Below are 22,098 nucleotides of genomic sequence, written 5' to 3'. Positions count from 1 at the left end.
AGTTATGCTTTGGTCTATGTTCCTGTGTCAAAGAGGGAAATAAACAGCATACTCTCCCAGTGGTCATTTTTAAGTTCATGAATTATGGTGAGATTCATTGTTACACTCTAAATCAGACCGCTAGTGATTATGGTTATGAAATGTGTTGTTAAAATAGGTGAAATGATGGAAATTGTGAAATCAGCAGAATCATGTTGAAAGCCCATTATAACATATAGCTCACTTATTCAGAAATTTGTTGAGTTTCAGGTAGATGGGAAAAAAGATAGAACAATAGTAGTTTCAAAGTAAGTGGCATTCTTGACAAGGAAGGTTGACCTTGACCTTCTTCTCCTTCCAACCCTCATTTCATCAGCAGGGGTGAGATTACTTTGAGACCTTGCCAATAGGTAATAAATAACACATAAATTCCAGGACACCCTTACACTGTAGGGTGCCCTAATGTGTAATAATCCTTAGACTATTGAGTTTATAACTCATGACATCTGGCAGTTACTTGGCATTGTAATTCATGCTGATCAGGCACATCAGAATACACCATGGGAGAGAAATATCAGAGCACTAACCCATTGATACTAGGAAAGGGTGAAATGACAGAGGTGCACAGCTGCTCAGACTGTGTACCTCTGTGAACTGTGCAGTGTTAGAATGCTGTAAAAGCTAATGCCTTCAGATAAGGACTAACAAGGCGGGAGGAGAGTAGTAATCTATTGGGATCCAGAATAAAGCAGCACATTAATATTTACTTGATAGCACTTTATTTCTTTATTCAAATTGACAGATGTAGCATTAAGGCAGTAATGAATCTTGAAGTTTGAATTTAAATAAATAATTGTGTATATTTTAAATTTAAATGTGCACTTAAATAAATATATAAGTATATTGAATTAAAATTTTTTACAGATATATATATACAAATTTTATATATATAAAATATAAAAGAGATTTGTCCCTTTCAATTTTTTGTTTTCTTTGGTCTAACAGTGAGAGCTAAATGAGGCAAAAAAGAAAGAGTGTGGGAAAAAATGAGAAATAGTGGGCCAAAAAAAAAAAAAAAAACATTCCACAAAGCACCTGTAACAAGCCTTCCTGATACCTAGAAGCCTAACTGCTTTAGCTAAAGACTTGAGGCTCATGGGACATGAACCAGATTGAAGAGCTAGAAGCAGACAGATGGTTATTTGTGATCGTCCTGTAAATGTAAATGCTATAAAGATGTTGTGATTATTTATTTATTTATTAATGCCCCAACACAGATTTAGAGAATGTAGGAGGCAGTATTTTAGCTTGAAATAATCTGGTGTTTCCCTTTGTTACCATCTTGAGAAACATCACTTAATGCTTTTTTTAGGACTAATCTGTGTAGTTCTGAATTTTAAATTCAATGTATTATTTCTTCCAATATCCAGAGTTATAGCTATCTCTGTGACTGAGATTGAAATTAGCAAAAGGGCAGGTGCTGGAAGGAGGTTGGGTAGCAGAGTAGAACATTTTGGGGATGTGGAGAGTTTTTGTTTTACAGTAGAGGAAGGCTGCCTTGAACATATTTAAGCCGGTACCCTCAATTCTACACACCATTCTCCTCCTGACGTACTATTATATTTGGACACACCGTCTAAGTTCCCCTCATGCCTTTGAGTTTTCTGTGATTCTGGAAACATCAATCCCACATGAACAATTTTGTGGACAATGGCACTTTAAGAAAAAAGAGGAACTGATTAAACATTAATTAGCCTCAATCCACAACTTCCTCACAAGCTAATGGATAGGGTATGCAGATCCCTGTCAAACATCAGATGCTAGGCTTTGCCAAAAATAGGACTTCCAAGTGTTGAAGGAGTGCCAACTGCTGGCTCCTTAACTCAAACCAAAGGAAATGATTACCAGAGACAGGCCTCGAGTCTGCCGTGGTCAGATGTCACCAGTTTGCAGTGCCACATGTGATCCAAGAGTTTATGAATGATCTCAACTCTTGGTCCCCAAGGAGAACATATGCATTACAGAGGTTACGGATACAAATTACAGAGAGCATGATGTTTCCATGCAATTTCTAAGAATCCTTCAGCAAGTTTTAAACATTAATGGAAAACATTAAGGAAGACTTGGCACTCTTAGGGGGACTTCAAATTATATTGTGGATGAGGACAGAACAGGGCTAAAAAAGGATTCGAGAATAAAGACTTGGCTAAGAGATTTGGAGCTGGCCATCCCTCTTGGATGAGTTGTGTGTTTGTGTGTTTTATTCCCTGCAGAATTCGAGGCTTCACAAAATGCTATGACTTGAAAATGAGCAAGTCACAGGGTATCCCTGTTCATTTATCATGCTCCAATTCATACCACTGGTTTATCTGGATCATTTGCTGAGTGAATTTGCTTGCACAGGGAATCTTAGTGGGATGAGGGGTGAGAGCTTCTAATTTTGGAATTGTCAGCATGTTGCAGAGGTGCCAGAGTGTCAGCTTGCACAGCGGTAGCAGGATGTCTCCCCACTGAGTTCTTTCTTTCCCATTCCCCTTCTGTGCAGAACAAACCACTTATGACTTGTTCCCTAAATATCAGATCTTATTGTCTATTTAGCTGGTGGCTAGCCTGTCCATTCTGACCATATCTTGTTTGATTGTACCAAATATAATAAAGTAGTTTGTTGTGAATGATGGTTCCTCTTTAGATTTATTAGGTCTTTTGGTCTTTGCAACTTCAGAAAAATACAGAATTATTGTAACTTACCCGTGTAGAGCTTTCAGTTGAAGGGGGAAACTCAATTTCAACTGGCCTAAAAATGAAAGAAAACTCCTTTAGATCCCATACGCAGAAAGTCCAGATTTAACACAGTCTTCAGAATTGCTTTGTTCAGTTATGGCATCACGAACCCAGGTATTTTTTCTCGTGTGCAGAGCCACAGTTTCATTCTGAGGCTGGAGCTCCCCCTGGGGTCACAGCATGGCTGCCAAGAACAGCCATTTAGTGCAGCAGGACAAGACAGTGCGCTTTCCTGGGAGGTAGCGTAGAGGACCTGGACTTCAGGCTGGCTGGGATTACACCCGATCATTCCCCATGGTGAGAGGTGCTGCTGGTGCTGAGGATAGGAAAATAATGTGTACCAGCTGTAGAAATGGCTATCACTATTTTTCCTAACCCACTGTAATATTTACTATGATATACTATAATTTGTGCTAGCAGTTTTATTGGTTGCACATAAATATGTTGTTCCTTTGAGTGATTGATTTCTGACCTTTTTGAACTGCCTGGCTTTTATTTTAGAGATACACGAGCTTGTAGGTAGGCAAGTCAAGTGCACTGTCTCTTAAATCCTACCAACTTAAATTGTTCTTCAGAAATGACATTTTGAAATCAAATTAAAACACTGTAGTGTATTTTATACAATAAGAAAAAGACTGCAACACACCCTTTGAAGAGGAGTTCATCAATTCAATCAACCTGTCAAGTATACTTGATGAACTCGTCTGATGCCCTTCAAGATGGGAGCCCTTTGGTGGGTTACCTAGTCCCGTGTAAGTGTAAAAGAAAAAACTTTTCAGATGAGTGAATCTGAAGCTGACACTGAAGGAACAGTATGTGTTTGAAGAAAGAAATAGGAAAAAGTAAGGGAACAAAGAGGTATCTGGGGAAGATTTTCAAGCAGAAAGACCATATATGCTAATGTGCACCGATAATTAGATGTTCCTCTGTGTGTCTATGGCAAGAGGGTTGCAGAAATGTATGTGATGAGCTTGGAAATATAAACACAGAGACCTGATTCTATACAACATTTGATATCACATTAAGAAGAGAATTTTTTCTTAAGAACCATTTTAAAAGTTGTGAAAAAGGAATTGATATGATCATATGTGCACCTTAGCAAACTCATAATAGCCACAATAGAGAGATTAAAAGAGAAATCAGAGAAAAAGTTTAAATAGGATACCCTGGAAGTAATTAAGGAAGAGATAAGGGCATCCTGAACTAGGGCAGTGGGGACAAAATAAATAGATACAGGTGATATTACAAATCATTGTAGCATAATGACTGTGCGTAGAGTCTAGAGTCAGACCTGCAGGGTTCAAACTCTGTACTTGTCCACCACAATAGGTCATTCCAGATGACCTGTGACATATCCATGATGCCAGGTTTTGCACATAGTGTGTACTCATTAAATATTAGCTATTACTGTAGGGCAGTTACTTTTAAAATAGGGAGATCAAAGTGTTACTGTGTGTGCTGCTGATTCAAAAAAGCAAGTTAAAAAAAAATTCTTGTTATTTCATATATTATGCATGACTAAAGGCTTCTGACGGTCCTTTTAAGTATCAAGATTTACTCAAATTTTGTATTCTTAAAGTAAAATATGCACTGGATGGGCATCTCTTGGAACTAGTCGTCAGTCTTCTACTGCGAAGTCTCTTGCTGCACAGCTCTGACAGCTCAGGTGCAGATACAGAGAGAAATCCTGCTGGCATGGAAGCCTTGTGATCAGCGTTGCTTTGAGTTGCCAGAGGTTTCAACTGCTGCTAACCATGCCTTTAATTACATCTCTCTTTTTAAATTACCTTTCCCATGATCAGTTTAATTTGTTGTGGATGGTCTTCTTTATCTGATGGTGTGTATGAATACTTTCATCCATAATGTTTTAGGCTCTACATTTTTAATAACTGCTTGGAAGCATGTGTAGGTTGTAAGTCAGAAATGTATATTTCAGAAGTCTGCTAATTATGCAGTCTCATTTCATTATTATTGCTAATTTATTTTAAAATGATGAGATGTCAGAGTCATGATTTGCCTTGTCTCTGTTGACTGAGGCAAAAAAGAATTTTGAGAACTATTGAATTAGGACAGAAGGGAGAGGACTTGGTGAGCTAAAGAATGTGGGATAGTAAGAAGCAGGAGTCCAGGAGGTCAGCTCTAAAGGGATACCTAGAAGTGAAGCTGTTTCAGGGCACTGTATTAGTTACCTATTGCTGTATCACAAATTAACACAAAACTTAGCAGCTTAAAACAACACACATTTATTTTCTTACTGTCGGTGGGTCAGGAACCCAGACATGAGTTAACTTAGTCTTCTGCTAAGGATCTCTCACAATGCTGCAGTGCAGATGTTGGTCAGGGCCGTGGTCTCATGTAAAGGCTCAACTGCAGAAGTTTCTGGTCCCAAATTTAAGTAGTTGCTGGCAGGATTTGAGCCCTCAAGGGATGTGGACTGAAGCCTCAGTTCCTTGCTTACCGTTGGCTGAAAGCTGCCTTCAGGTCATTGCCAAATGGGCCTCTACATCAAGCAATGTGGCATCTTGCATGATCAGAGGAAGCACATGAGGAGAGAGGGAGAGAGAGAGACAGAAGGACAGACAGAACCAAAAAGATGAAACTTATGGGCTTCCCTGGTGGCGCAGTGGTTGAGAATCTGCCTGCTAATGCAGGGGACACGGGTTCGAGCCCTGGTCTGGGAAGATCCCACATGCCGCGGGGCAACTAGGCCCGTGAGCCACAACTGCTGAGCCTGCGCGTCTGGAGCCTGTGCTCCGCAACAGGAGAGGCCGTGATAGTGAGAGGCCCGCGCACTGCAATGAAGAGTGGCCCCCGCTTGCCGCAACTAGAGGAAGCCCTCTCACAGAAACAAAGACCCAACACAGCCAAATAAATAAATAAATAAATAAATAATAATTAAAGGTGCTAATAATTAAAAAAAAAAAAAAGATGAAACTTACAACCTTTTGTAACCTAGTTTTTGAAATGACATTCCATCACTTCATTATAGGTATGTCACCAGGCCCAGCCCACAGTTAAGGGGAGGGGATGAGACAAAGAAATAAATACCAAGAGGGAGAGGTTATTGCGGAGCATTAGAGAACAAGCCTACCACAGGCACCGTCATGTCATTTCTGTTTTATACAGTATTCCTTAACCATTTTATAAGACACTGCCAAGCACATTGTAGTATTCAGTGTCTTCTTGTAGAATTGAATTAATTTGTTACAAATCTTTATGTCATGAATATGAACTCTATCATATCAAACACAGTAGTAATTCAGAATTTATTGATCTTCCAGAATAACTTTCTAAGTCACTGTGCATGTCAATGTAAAAAGAATTCAAGTCTAACCCAGGTTATGACTAGCTTAGTGAAGTCTCATTTGTGTTTTCAGCTCATACAGAGAAATGAATATTTGGGTTCTAGCCAACTAGATTTCTATTTTTCCCCCATGGAGATTTGAACCCTTGTATTCTAAACTTAGATCTGCAAGCAAGTACTATATCAAAAGTGTACCTATTATATCTTTTTCTCTTTAAAGTACAACTTACCTCTACCCTGCCCCCAGCTTTTGTCTTTTAACCAGATTCTTTTCAGTTCATCATGTTTATTTCTCTTCACCCTATTTAAAGACTTGTTTGGAGCTTTAGGTAAACACATATTGCTGCATGTTCTTGTTTTGGCTTACTTGTCAAGCCACATTGAAAATATGGCTCCCAGTTCTTTCTAGAATAGGAGCTTAATGAGAAAAAAAATATAGACTCAATTTGGACTTGCTTTGCTTTTTTACATTCACAGGACTGTTTTAGTTCCCGTTATCTAACATACATAAATCCTTTACTGTAGAGAACACCTTCTATTTTTTATCACTTGCCATAAAGCAGAGGGCAAAATCCAAGACAGAAATGAATAATTAGCAAAAAATTGGAAACAATAAATATTTCATTTTATTTTGTTTATATTTGTGAATGGGTATACAAACCTCAGAAACACAGAAGCAGGTATCAGAACATTTATACAATTTGAGACGAGTAAAAATGACTTTCTATTTCCTAAGAGAGATTCTATATTTGTTTGCTGTGCTAGACCCTGCTGAAAGGGTTGTCTTTCTCTTGAATGTTTTATTTGTGTGTGAGAGAGAGAGAGAGAAGAAACACATTTTATTACCCCCAAAGATGTAGGGTAAAAGAAATGGTATCACTAAGCAAAAATGAATTACTCTATAAACCCCAAAGAGCATTTTACAAGTTGAAGAGGGTACAGTACCAATTATACTATTATCTCACTCTACTCTCTGGGTGAATAGTCAGAAAGCCTAAAATTACAGTTGATGTTAGATTTCTTGGCTTCATTTGCAAATGGGAGTCATTTTCTTTTTTTGTCAACGCCATAAACACATGTTATATTGTTTAAGAGCAGCAGCCCCTACTTTGTTATGATATTTTTCTCCTTTTTATCCCCCATATCAAAGAACCTTTTTTTTTTTTCCCTTAATTTGGCTTGTTGCAGATTGATGTAATACCGTGTTTCTGAATCATTTGCAGTGGTCTTAAGTTCTGTTTGAGCAGAGGCTTTTTGGCTTACTTGTCAGGAGACCAGTTCTGGAGAAGGTTCTCCAACTGGCCAGATGTGTCATTTTGGACTAGATTGAGAGCCTGCCAAAACACCATTTGCTGCCAGTACCGGATATTGTAGGGGTGCTCACCACCCTGTTACCATGGTTTTGCGGGTCTTAACATTGCATAAATAGGCAGCTGTTCTGTATTCAGAATATAAATGAGTCACCAGCTTGCTCTACCTTGAGGATTTACCTGCAATAGGGAACCACAGTGTTAACCCCTTCTTACCCTCCTGTCTGAACATCACATTTAAATGCACACTTCTCTCAGCCCTTTCAGAAGCAAACCCCTATGCATATAAATCACATCCTTCTTGCCAGTTAGACAAGAGAACCGAAAAATGTGCAGTTCATTGTGCTAAAATGGAACACATTTCCTCAGCAGCTAAAGCAGTAAATTAATCAGCTTATAAACTAAGAGTGAGCAATTTGCGCTGAATTCTTTCTTACTGCTCCTTCAATAGGAGACAAGGTTCTCTAATCTCATAAAAGGTCATGACTTCATTAAGATGGAAAACCATGTTGCAAGAGACAAGAAAAGAAAAGCCTTAAAAGTCACTCAGTTGTCTCTCTGGACCTATTTTCAGGACAGGGGATTTTTTATTTATTTGGAGAATGACAATTAACCTGGAGACTTGGCCCAACAAAGAAACAGAGTGCTGAAGTGGGTCTCATTACAGGACATCAAAGGCAGTTGGTTTGACCTAATCCACATTTGCAGCAGATGATTTACATAACAAGCTAGCACAAGCTGCCCAATTTTGATTTCAAATAGCTGACCAATTTCAAATAGCTTGACCAATTTATATATAGAAAATGTATGTGTGTTCATATGTATATATGTATGTAGGTGTGTGTATATATATGTACACATGTATAACACACATACATATGCATATACACCCATATATTTGTGTTGGGGGGGGTGTTATTTTTTTACCCCAAGGTACGTTGGGAAAAAAACTTGTCTGTGTTAGAATATCAAAGAATAGGAAAAGTCAAGGCAATTACAAAAAGCAGAGGCAATTGTGTTATATCGTATATTAGCTGGTCTCAACTACATTTTTTATTGAAGTACTGTTGACTTACAATATTATATTAGTTTCAGGTGTACAAGTAGTGATTCAATATTTTCACAGGTTACACACCATACAAAGTTATTATAAAATATTGACTATATTCCCTGTGCTGTACACTACTTCCTTGTAACTTATTTATTTTATAACTGGTAGCTTGTACCCTTTAATCTCCTTCACCTGTTTTCTCAACTGCTTTTTCTAATGTTTACCCTAAAATAGATATAGTCCTTATTTGCTAAATAAAACCAGCATTCTGCACTCTGATAGGACCGAGTCATTTCTCCAGGCTTTTCATTTTGCCAGGGGAAGAAAAGTACACAGATAGATAGGTGACATTTGGAGAGCCAGGCATGCCAGATTTTCGGAGGTTACAACGGAGGTCCAACCTGCTGTTCTCCTAATGAAAGGAGGGGAAATTCAGACTGGCAAAACCGCTATAAGGGATATCTCTGCTCCGTATGTCACGCTGCCCAGATGTCGCTCGGCAGGTGGAGATGCAGACAGAATGAAAATGTAGCCCTGTGTATGTGGGTGCTAGTGCATTGCAAGGGTGAACAATGAGTCTATCTTCAGAAGTGTAATGAAAACAGTGTGGATCTTGTCCATATTCATGTCACGAGAAAGGGCTTTCTCAAGGCGTTCTCACCCCACTTCCCCTCCCAGACTGACAGGCATGCATGCTCCCAGACCACGTGCACATGACTTGTTTCGGGGCTTTAAGTATAACAAGTATAACAACTTATTTTAATGCATTTATACACATGTATGTATGCGTATATGCTTTTTAAATAGAAAATGGGATCATACTACATAAACAGTTTTGTACCTTGAGTTTGTATTAAATGTCAAAACTATATCATGAATGTGTCTCATCTTATTTTCTTTAGGCTTATCTCATTTTAAACTCAGATTTTATAGCAGAGGTTCATAATCATAGAGTTAGTCATTTCCCTGTTGATGAGCGCTTAGATTGGCTCTAAAATATTTTAAGATGGGCGTGGTTCTGTTCTTAGTAAATACCAGCACATTTTATTAGAACAAAGTAAGTTAAGACTTGAAGTTACCTTTTGCAAGAGAAAGCTAAAGTTACTGTCATTGAGTTTTCTTTTACTACAATTGTTTTTCTTCAGTGTTACGAGATGACTTCCGGCAAAATCCCACAGATGTTGTAGTGGCAGCCGGAGAGCCTGCAATCCTGGAGTGCCAGCCTCCCCGGGGACACCCAGAACCCACCATCTACTGGAAAAAAGATAAAATTCGAATTGATGACAAGGAAGAAAGAATAAGTGTGAGTTAAACTAAAATGGACCCCTAGAGAGACTGAATATCAAGCCTTAAAATGGATGTATTTTATTTATATTATTTATAATATTTTATTTATATTATTTATTATTTCTTGTTAATAAAGTTGTAGAACTGTATTTGAGTGCTAATTACTATTTACACTGTATTGAAAGGACTGAAAAAAGATAATCAAAAATAAAAATTTTGGAATGAGGCTTCAAAGAGTCAAATATTATATAAATCAAGTGTGTATGATATATTAATAACTGGACCAATCTGAATATGTAAATATATCTTTGCAGTAGAATACTGATGTCGAAGCTCTTTTTTAAGATCTCCAAATGCATCTATTGATCATGCAATACATAAGTGTCAAAGTGTAAATGATGGCCATAAACTGTATTAACTAGAACATTTCTTTTCATACTACTTTCAAAATTATAAGAGGAAATAATTTGAGGTGATGAATATTTCAAGCTCTTTTCCAGTTTTTCCAATGTAATATTTATAACTAAAATATTATATGAGAACTCATTTCAAAGTTTAAGAGATAGAAATTAAAGTCAATGTAAAAATAACTGCCTGGTTTTATAGTTTAACCCTTGTAGAAAAATAGTCTGTTTTCAAGGGAAATGGATGATCAGGTTAATCAGTCAATTAATATTCAACATGGAAGGCCCAGAAAATGGTAAAAAGGTAGAGAAATGGCATATAGTTATTTTATTTTTTCAGAGGATCCATTCAACATGGGTGTGTGAAGTTTGTGAGAGCAGTCCACTGAAATAGTAGATAATGCCTCAACCTTCTGACATGGTTCTTAGTATAATTTTTATACTCAGTACAATAACTGAGATTTAATATATTTTATTTATAATAATGTCTCAACGAAACAAATGTGCCATTTCTATCAAAAAGTCCATGTTTCCTGGGTGTCTATTCTCTTTAAAAATATCTTATAAATGAGGTTTTATTCTTATGTGTACATTGTGATTACATCATAACACAGAACGAGAGAGGCCATGCAAAAGATCACAACATATTCCGTATGATTCTGGCTTGAACTGTTGACACTGTGAGGATATACAGTGAAAGATAATTTGGTTCCCAGTGGTCTGTGCTCGGGTACCAAACCTATGAAAATGTGCTCCTGTTCAAGATTTTCTTTTTCATGTTTGTAATCATTTAGCTTTTGCTTTGTAACAAATCACCTCAAAATACTGTGATTTATAATAACCATTGCATTTACAGTATGATTCTGTGGGTAAGCTGACAGTTCTTTGCTCTGGGCTAGCTTGGTTGATCTTTGCTAGGCTTTCTCATGCTTCTGTGGCTTGTTTAAACATGTGCTGGCAGCTGGGGTGATCTAGGATAACTTTACTCACATGTCTGGCCATTGACTGTCTCTCAGCTGGCCATCTTGGTTCCTCTCCTCACGGCCTCTCATTTTCCAGCAGGCTAGCTCGGGCTGGTTCTCATACTGGTCTCAGGGTTCCAACTGCAGCAAGAGAAGGCAAGTCCCTATATGAGAGTGCCTTTCTTCTGGTGAAATGTTGCTTTAGTTCCACTGATCAAATCAAATCAAATCATATTGTCACACTCAGCTTCGAGGGAAGGAGAAATGGCCTCTGTGGTTTAAACCTATCATTTATTATGCTCTACTGCATACAGTTGAGAATAGGTTGACTATGTTTTCTTCCTAAGTAAAAAAAAAATGTTGAAAAGCCCTTTCTATGACATGGCTAGTTTTAGAGCCTGAATAAGTCTGATGAAAACGTACCTACTTGAGGTTTGTCTGCCTGTGAAATTAAAATTAAAGGAGGAAACCAGCATATTCTTATCTCATATCTCTTTAAGAACACTCAGTCATTGTAAAGTTAAGATTGTTGAACTAGATAAATAATAAAAAAATTTTTAAATTGGAAAAAGAAGCTATAAGTTGATGATTCACTTACCGAAAACCTTATTCTGCTTTAATGTACCCTTTAACTAACAGACATTTTAACATTATTACATTTGTTTATTCAAACAAAAATGCTTCTCATTTAAGAAACATTTAGGGACCACATATTAGAAGCCAGTGATTTGTACCAAGTCATACTCATCATTCAAAAAAAAATTATTTGTTTTTATTCAACCTGACCTCCTCTTCAAAAATTATCTCATAAATACAGTTAAGATGAGGCAAAGATAATTTTAATACTAACAATTGAAATGTAAACTCCATGAAAGCAGAGATTTTTACTATTTGGTTGACTGTTGAATCTCAAAGGCCTAGAACACTACCCAGCCCACAGAGGTACTCAGCAAATACTCACTGAATTCTTCTGAGTCAATTAGATTTCATTATATTATCCAAAGCAGATATCTAGTACTTCGTTCTGATGACAAATGTCAATAGAAGTTCATTCAACAGAATCTCAGAGTGAAGACCAACCACTGTGGTTTAATGGGGGCAGTCACAAGATTCAAAATAGGACCAGGCAATAGAGAGGAAGACTGCCTTAAAGAAGCATTCTCTAGCAACGGAATATGGAGGCTTAGATTGAGGGTGAATTTAAGAGAAGAAAGTACACATGCAGATGCCAAAATAGTGGGAGAGTTTTGCGTCTTAGACACTCAACTATTTCTTTTAGAGAAAAAAATATGTGCTTAAATATTTAAAATTATTTATTAGTGACCTTTCTTTCTCTGTTTCTTTTCCTTTCCATTTTCTTTTTTTTTTCAATTTTAACAGATCCGTGGTGGAAAACTAATGATCTCCAATACCAGGAAAAGTGATGCAGGGATGTATACCTGTGTTGGCACCAATATGGTGGGAGAAAGAGACAGTGATCCAGCAGAGCTGACTGTCTTTGGTAAAACTCTCTTTTAAATTATAAATTGCTATTTACTATCTACTTTTCCTTTTCCTTTAAATATTTTTGCTAATACCAAACACCAGGCCATACAGGGACAGTTACTTCTGACTTGTGGTGAACTCAATAGACTAGAATTGTCTTGTTTTCTGGTTCTGTCTTTCAGATGAAATCTTTGATGTGAAGAAAATTAAACTTTTGAAACATTAATTTACCTACTTTATTCATATATATTTATAGGATTTTGCCTTTCATCAGGAGGTAAAAAACTGTTCTTTCTCAAAATCTATTTGAGAGATTATATACATTTAAAATTTATCACTCATTCCATTGTGATGCATTTATCAAGTATTTAATATGTGCATGACACAGGGTAAGGTTTTTAAAAATTAGAGAGTGCAGTGTGTAGCCATTTCACTTGTTTTCTAATTTAAAAAATTTCAGATTGAGCTATTTGCAGTTTTACCTCATGATAAAAAGACTAGCTTGCTAGTTATACACACGCAATCAAAATTAGAAAAAAATTGATCAACTATTTTGCTATAATATTCATGTTTCTTCATCTTTAAGAGCCAAAGGACTCTTTAGCTGGAGTAATTCAGTTAGTTAATGAAAACGTGGTAAGATCTATATCACAGAAATAGTGGAGAAAGCATTAGGAAGGAGAAAATTGGAGGTAGTAAAGATGGCCAATTAAACAAAAGTAAGGAAAATGCTACAGGGCAGCTGTGGAAAATTGAAAGAGAAATACAATGGCAGAAAATTGGGGAAAATGGGGATCCTAAAGATGCTGGAAAATGAAACATTCCTTTAGAAGACACTGAAGTCCCATTGAAGTCCCATTCAAGTAGCTGTATGGAAATATATATGTATACACACAAACGCACTCACAAACACATACACATATGTATATACACACACATATATAGATTAGTGTGTATATCAATCTCTCTCTATATATATTTGAATAAAAGAGTCACTATTGCAGATATTATGATTTCTTTTTTAAATGCAAGCGATAATTGTGAATTTCAAATTACTTTTTTGTGTGTGCCAGTAAAATAATCTTCTGAATCTGTGCATGGTATGATAAGATCCTATGTCATTACTCCAGAACACACTGAGGTAGCATCAGAATCTGGCATACATCCCTAAAGAAACTTCTTTTGCAGTTTGGGATGTGCCACCCGTGGTATAATGGGATCCCGTGCTGCGATGCAAAAAAGAGCCATATTATGGTTTCCATTACAGTTAGAGTATTAGGTGTGCTTTATGAATATGTACTAGAGTGCAGGCCTCTCTTTTCAATTGCTCTGAGTATCAGGTAATCTCTGGTAATACTCCTTGTGGATACTAAGCAGCTTGAAGTCCCAAATGACAAAACCAGGATCCCATAATTCATTAAAGGAATTGAACAGTAAAAATAGAACTGTTCAAAGTATGCATGTAAATTTCTGTCCTACAGAGAGCTCAGACAATATCAGTTTGCCCTTACATTTCATGCAGTTATCTATCTATAGGAGTCTCAAAATGTGCTTCACTCCGTAATGAATAAAATACAGTTTTGCCTGCTAAGATATGAAATTAGCGGTCACTGAACATTAGCATTGAAAACCCACAAGTACAGCTATTCTATTTAAAGAAACACTCATCTCTATTCTTCTGTAGCTACCACCAGCTTTGGAACAGAAAAATGTTTCATTACAGCAGTATATATTGCCTTCAGAAGAAAATTGAAAGGGTTTAGTGTTATTACCCAAGCAATTAGACTTACCAAATGTGACTTGTGTTATGAAATATTCACCCTACTTTCTCTAAAAACATGATGAGAACTACAGGATATCCCTAAATATGTCAGGAGTTACAGGGGGGACTTCTAAATTATTTTGAAAGTAGCTATAAACCAAAAAGATTGAATTTGTCTACAGGCAGTTCTTCTGGAACAATTGATTTAGGAAGCTGAGAAACGTTTATCTCATGGTGTAAACTAATCAGAACTGACCTAAGTACAATATTAAGTTGAGGGAAAAAACTAATATTCTGTAACTGATAAGAAAACAACATCCAAACCTAGAAATAAAACATAAAAAGAGTAGTGATGGTCTAAATCAAGATTGTGACAAGTATCGCATGGGAAAGACCCCCTCCTGTACCTTGATTCCCCAATGCTTAGAGAAAATAAAATAACTAGTGTGCTATGTATAATGAGGCCTTCTTTAGCTTATTTTGATGTTCTATATCCAGAAAATGTTTTCTAGTAAACCTATCTGTATTTCATCGTTGTTAGATATTCTATCTCTGGTGGGAGGTTTATAAATGTAAAACTGGTTAGTGACAGTTTACCTCTCCTCTCTCAATTCTGTTTCCATGTAGCAACAATTCTGCCTTTAAAACTCTGGCTGCTATGACAACTCTGTACTCTTCCAGCTTTTAAATGGAAGTTTTTAAATGTCCTTTGCAACTCCATCTTTAAGATATATAATACAGAAAAAGTAACTGATGATATTTAATTGTTCAAAAATATAATTCACTTATAATGGCAAGGAAACCAATGAAAAGGATAAAGGGTCTTTACCAATACAATAGCCATCTGCAAGTATTTTGACTCTTTAATAAGTGGGATTGGACTTAGAGGTTTTTTAGTTTGAAAATTGCAAATTATGCTTTAAAAATCTGCGCTTTAGAAAAAGTCTTAAATCAGTGTGACAATTTTCAAAATGTTATTCTGCCATACTCTATGAATCATTTATGCTGTTTGTTCTTCTTTAATATTTGCTGACCATAAAGTAACATCCTAGTTAAGTGGCAGTACCAAATCTAAAAATTAGAAGTAGGCATCATAGTGTAGAAGGACACTAAAATCTATGGCACAGTCTAGATGTCTTCATAAAGAATACTTCATAGCAATTTACATATGTTAATTAAATTCTGGAGATCCTGAAGACACAGAAACTAGAGTTGAAGTCCATAATTAAATTTCCAGTTATGGGTAGGTTTGGGATATCTGTTATCTAGAATTTAACTATCATTAAAAAGCAACTAAAAATAAGAATTTTTTCCTAATGATTTTTAAATGTTTATAAAAGTAATACATGAAAAAAAATTTTCTATGTTACATTTCTAATAGACATTAGAAGTATTGCAAAACTTATGATGAAATACAGAAAGAGCTTGCAACCTCCCCTCCTCCCAACACACATACACACACACACATTTCTTATCTTTGAACATTCCTATAAGCCTGTTTTATCTTTTTCTTCTGGGATTTATTTCCATATTTCTATGTGCTCATTCTGCAGTTTTATACATTTTAACTTCTTATTTTGGAAGATGATGATTTGGTCCACTTATACTCCCTTCCCCAACTTCTCACCTGTACTTTTCCCTCTTTTTGTCTTTTCCCTTCTTTGTCTTTTCAGTATATTGACTTTAGAAACATTGATTATATTAATATTTAGAATTTAAGTTATTATAACCTTGTAAATATTGACTGTGAGCTAAGTGTTATGCTATTATAATGGCAGTACTTTTCTGGCACTATATTTGGTCTTCTTCAAATTAATAATAAATCCATTTTTCCTTTTACTTATGTTTATCTATGCCTGTCATGAATTCTTCTTGAAATCTTCAACAGAAGGTTTAAAATTCTCTAAATTCTATTTAGCTATTAAGTCTACTCTTGCTACAGCCATCCTGGAGGCGTCAGACTTCTGCCCAGTCCAACCGGGCTGGATTCTATTTAGGTCTACCCCAGAAACTTCATTCTGATATTCATCTTCCCTTTCCTCTGATGCTGGATTCCCTGTTTCCTATATCCTGTATTTTTTTTTCTTGTTTAACTCCTATATTCAGAACAGTGTTTCTCTCCTGATTTCTCCTTGACTAGAGCCTAGAGCACATTCCAGACCAAACTATCTTTATTCAATCCAAAGCTTAATGGATACTTCGGCTGGTTATAGAATTCAAGTTTAAAAAAATATTTTTGCTCGAAATATTAAGGTCGCCACTTCAATATCATTTTGCTTCCATCGTTACTGTTGAGGAGTCTACTGTACTTTTGATCCCTATGCGATCATTTTCCTTTTTTTTTCTCTTTCCAAACTTTACTTAGTACCTTCTCTTTATCCCATGGTTCTGAAATGTTTCAATACCATGCCTCATTTTGGCACTTTTTTCTTTTACTGGTTGGACACTTACTGAGCAATCTCAATCTAAAAACACTCTATTCAAACAAGTCAATGAAATATACTGTCCATTTTTTCTATTCCATTTCTCTGTCAAGCATAAATTCATTAATGAGATGTTAAATCTCCTAGATCTTTCTTTTCTTGAAATATTCCTTATTTATAGCATCTTGTTCTTATTTCATGGATGTTTTAACTTATCTTGCATCTCAGGATTTTAACAATATTCTTTTTTTTAAAATAAAATTTTCTCATGATGCATTCCTCCTTTTCTTCTAAGTTCCTTTCCCTGACCTCTCGCCTGCATTGTTCTGTCTTTTACACAGGAGGCTTTCTTCAAATGACTATTTTCTTCGGGATGAGGATAGAGGTTGGGTCTGGTTATATTGATATTCAGTTATTGAGTGAGAGATAATAGTTGATGGCCTGAGTGTAGTTGAGATACTGTGAGACAAAGCTATGAGGGAAGAAATCTCAGAACCAAACCTTAGGAAATATCTGTGTGTTACTGATAACTTGTGGCCTTCATTTAAGAATTTAAAACAGAAGGTGTTATTAAAATCAAGGTGATTGTTAAGAGCAATTTAGTTCTTTTAAATAATATTAACTTGCAAACTTTAAAACAGCAAAATATTTCTCATTTGTTCACTTATTTAATAAATATCTTTTGAACACCTACTATGTGCCAGGCTCTCAGTGTTTAAATAGAGTAGGGAAATGAATAGACAGGTCCCCTGCTTTCAGTATGACTCTCATATCATATCAGCAATAACATGAAACTTTGCCTCTAAAGCATGGTGAGAAAGGTATTCTTTTCCCTCTGAGAATATTTACCTATGTTTGCTTTTGCTTCACAGGATGGTTTCTCTCAGACAAAGAAAATTCTTGGCAAGAAGAGAAATTAGTGCAGCAAGGATTTATTTATTACAGTCAGGCAGACTGATCATTATCATGCAGTCTATATTGGAAGGGCACAGTTAATTCACATTCAATGGCTATCATAACCCCCTGCCCCTCACACATACCCATTTAAAAAAGGAGACATACTAGGACTAGCCATCTCACTTTCCAGTTTAATAGACACTACTGGGTGGCGGATCCTTCTGGGTCAACTGAAGTTAAGATAAGATTTACAAGCAGTGGTTAGGTCTCATGTGCTTTTTACTGCATAGCTTTGGTCTTAGAGGACTTAAAGGACTCTACCTATATAATTATTGCCATAATGCTACTTTTATAATGTCAAGCAAAGTTTATTTTTAAATTGTTAAGGTTGTCCTAGTGATAGCTGTCACAGCACAGCCTTTGCCAATTTTACAGCCATAGTCAATGACTGAATACAGTTGAAAGAAATTTGTTCTCTGGACACTTAATTTCCTTCATTGTAGCATGTAAGTAAGAAAGTTAAGAGATATTATGCAACCACATTTCAGATTTATGGTTTTGGGATTGAACTGAATATTTTGCTTTCTGAGTATTATTGACGTAACCACAAGGAGACTCGGCATTTGATTTTATTACAGTTGCATACAAAGCTGGATTTTCCACAATGCCAATTTGGAACTAAATTAACCTGGCTACTTGAGACCTGTACTTTACATAGTACCACGCTGCCAAAGAACACTGCTATCTCAAGAGAGATTAACCTTATAAGCAAACTATGCAGGTGATTCAAATCCAGTTAATCTCACAATAAAAAAATGTTAATTGCATTGACAAAGACATTGCCTCTGATCATGCTGTGGCTATATAATTAAGGATCAGGCCATTCAGAGGGACTCTAATCTCATTGATAAACTTTCAGCAAATAGCCCTTGAGATTTCTACCCGTGTTTCAATGTGTAATCAGCCATAAGGTAACAATATAGAAAAATCAGTGACCTTATTTTGACACGCCTTAAAATTTGGTTTGCTTGTTAGTCAGTAGTTCAAGATGTTTCATGTATATTTATTGTAGTTGTCCAGAGCTTCATGGAGTACAAACTTCACGGGGCATTAATGGGTATTGAATGTGGTCAGTTATCGACTTGCTGGATGCTTCTCTTGTCATCTTACTTTCTAATCCTTCTAACTACATTATTTGCAGATGATTTTGACACAAAACAATAAACCCCAAGATAATTCCTTGTAATTTTTGTAATTTGCGTCCGAAAGGGGTGTGGTTTTGTGTTTGGCTATGGTAACAGTAGCCCCTGCAAAGGCAAAGCATTTAAAAATACATTTCTGCCTGTATAACTTATTTAGTCTTTAATACTCATATTTTTGATTCTCAGATTTTCTGGAGATAAAGTCTAGTTAAGTAAACTGAAAATAATTCCTACCAAAAAAAAGTCTTTCCATTTAAATAAATGTTAAGCAAACCTACAGTTTTTAACATACTGTTTTTTTGTAGGCTGTTAAAATAACAAAGTAGAAGATGAACTTAATATAATTAGCAGAAAACAACTGGAATAATGAATAACACAACTTAGAGATAATTGCTGCAACAGGTGCTATGGAAATTCTCAGAACAATTTTTTAAAAGTTGTGACCAAATTCCAATGAATTGGTAAATTTCAATGTTACTTTGTTGGAAGGCACAACCTCAGGTACATTCAGGTATAAAACCCTTTCTGATGTGCCATGTATATGCAAATGACTTTCTTCTGGGTTATTCTTTGCATTGTCCATTTTTTTTTATCAATTGAATTGCATTTGCCACCATAAACCAATGTTAGACTTTCAAAAATTCTATAACACATAGTCTCCTGTGGTTATCTAGTTTCTAGGCAACTAAACTCTGCTTGAGGGCAGAATAGAATAGACAAAGTTCATTGCAAAGTTCTCCACCCCTACTGAGTTCATCAGAACAGCAGCAGGGAACCCCATAACTTTCTTCCTTCTTGAAATTGTAAATCAGGTGCTTCCACGTGTCTCCACACAAAACAGTGGAACTTGGAACAGGTATGATAACCAAAAAAATCCTCAAGGACCCTAATGGTGTCCTCTGAACGAAGAGACAATTTTAGTTTTGTGGCAACTCTTTCAAAGTTTGCTCTTTGAATTAATTACACTCATATGTTGCAATTTTGTGACTGGTGGCATGTTAAAGGAAACATACAATAACTTTGCCTGAAAATATTAATGTGTATTTTAGTGGAACTAATCTATATACTCTTACGCAATATACTTTGTAGTCAGCATCATGCCATGAAAATTTTCCATGTTAGAGAGATAGATACATAGATAGCATTTACATCCCAAGGTATGATTTTGCCACAATTTATCCTAAAATCCCCGATTTTCCAATACTGCCAGCATTGCTGCAATGATCCTATGTTGTTCTTATCTTTTGTCGCAGTTATCAATGATGGAAGTTACTGTTCTGTATTATTTGTATTGTGGAGTGTCTGCAAGTAATGACTATTTTGGTTCTTCTCCAATACTCACACTTCCGTTTTTTTTCTTACTGATTATTAATGTCAGCATGTCCATTTTGTTCCTGATTGTATTAGGCATGACTTTAGTATATTACTTTTAAAGAATAATTTTTGCATTTAGTTTCTGATAAAATATCTTCATTATACTTAAGAAGTTTCTTGTGATTCCTTCTTTATTTAGAATTTTTTTAATCCAACAGATTCTCTATGTCTATAGATGTAATCATATTTATTTTCTCCTCTCTATAATATAAGTAACCTCCTTTACCATATTAATTAAGAATGCACTTGACTTCAAGTAACAGAAGGCTAACAATGGCTTAAGTGTAAGGGGCCCATTTTTTTCATATCTACCATATCTGCAATGAAAGGATCGACACAGTCACACATCATGTCCATACCTTACCTGCCACTTTGTTCCAGTTTGCCAAATGGAACTTTGAGAATCTTTCTAGACTTTCCTTCCACATCTGATTGATCACCCAGTTCTGGTATCTCTTCATTCTGTTCCCTCTTCCATATCCCTAGAACCACTCTGTCAGTTCTAAGCTGAAATAATTTCTTACAATAACTGTTTGACCTAATTCACTGCTTCATATTCTCTTCTAATTCATTTTTCACAGATCTGTCAACACGATCGTTTTCATATGCTTATTAAAAATGGTGCTTCCTTAGTTAAAATCTTTCAACATCTCTCTATCACCTTTAGGGTAGAGCTCACATTCTTTGACAGGGTATAGAAGGCCCATCATTGTCTCACCATTTACCAATTAACTAGTTTCATCTCTCACCACTTTTCTGATGAAACCAAGCTGCTGGCTCTTCACCAGCTACCAAGCTCGAAACCTGGCATAGGAGAAGCTGCATTAACATGTGCTGAATGAATGAGTGGATGAGGGAAAGACTTCTCTTAGCTTACTCATCCATATGCCAAGTTTTAGGACAATTCCCCCTTTAAAATCGGAGGGAGCAGGAGGGATAGCCTGACAGACGATTTCTCATTCATTAGTGATATCAGCAGTGGCTTGGATCTCTTTTAATATTGGGTTACTGCAGCTTGTGGTTGAGCTGGATGAATATCCCTAAGTGGTAGCAAAGAAGAAATCAATCCTGCTTTCTTTGCTAATGACTCATCTTTTTCTATTAATATTCCAAACACTCATAAGAAGATACTGATCCTATTGCCTATATACTGCCAAAAACAGTAGCTCAATATGAACTATGCAGGCACTAAAATAGTTGTTTGGAGCACACAGTGTCCAGTGGTCAAAGGATAACACTAAGTAATTCTATCCAACTTGCAGATTTGTTCTGTGGTCAAAGGGGCACACTTAGCTGCTAATTGTTTCTGAGCACCTAAAATCTTTTGAAGGAAACTTTTCCCTCAAGTCTATATGGATTATTTCTAAATCCTGTGTTATAAAACCTCTCCATGATAAAGTCCATGAGCCTTGTGTTACGGCTTGGGGTTTTGGGGCCCCAGTGTACAGATACTTGAGCATGTGCAGGTCTGTCTGTGTTTAAAGAAAATTTTGATCCCTACTGTCAACTGCCCTGTGGAGAGATGCAGTTGTCTTCCTTCTGAGTACCAATGATGGTTGACTTTATTGCAGTAAAATATGCTTTTGTAGCTTACACATTTGTTTCATAAATATGGGTCTTTATTTAGTCAATAAAATCATATACTTCCAGTCTATACTCAGCATATGTTACTTGATGTGATTTATTTTCCTTAAAGATTTCTTGCTAAATATGTTTCAGTTTTTGTGCCACTGTATTCACATTCTTAAATTGGGTTTGAAACTAAAGTTCTAAGTGACTAAGTATGGCCATATGGCCATAAATTGTGTCAACTCCCTATGGATTTCATTTTTCTTTTCCTTGACTTCTCTTCCTACTTCAATAAGTAGCAATATTGG

The 22,098-nt window shown here is 36.0% G+C and overlaps 1 protein-coding gene across 1 annotated transcript in view; it reads left to right on the top strand.

Annotated features, from left to right (window-relative positions):
• The window catches only part of ROBO2 (roundabout guidance receptor 2), a 562,829-nt gene that overhangs the window by 393,151 nt on the left and 147,580 nt on the right, over window positions 1-22,098 (top strand). Inside the window, exons 3-4 of the mRNA XM_068545712.1 lie at window positions 9,571-9,728; window positions 12,459-12,579. Of these exons, the coding sequence (XP_068401813.1) occupies window positions 9,571-9,728; window positions 12,459-12,579 (279 nt within the window). The remainder of the gene's footprint in view (window positions 1-9,570; window positions 9,729-12,458; window positions 12,580-22,098) is intronic.

The sequence above is a fragment of the Eschrichtius robustus genome, chromosome 6 (genome assembly GCF_028021215.1).
Source record: "Eschrichtius robustus isolate mEscRob2 chromosome 6, mEscRob2.pri, whole genome shotgun sequence".
NCBI lineage: Eukaryota > Metazoa > Chordata > Mammalia > Artiodactyla > Eschrichtiidae > Eschrichtius > Eschrichtius robustus.
Note: the sequence above shows the minus strand (reverse complement) of the source record. Positions and strands in the feature narration are given on the sequence as shown.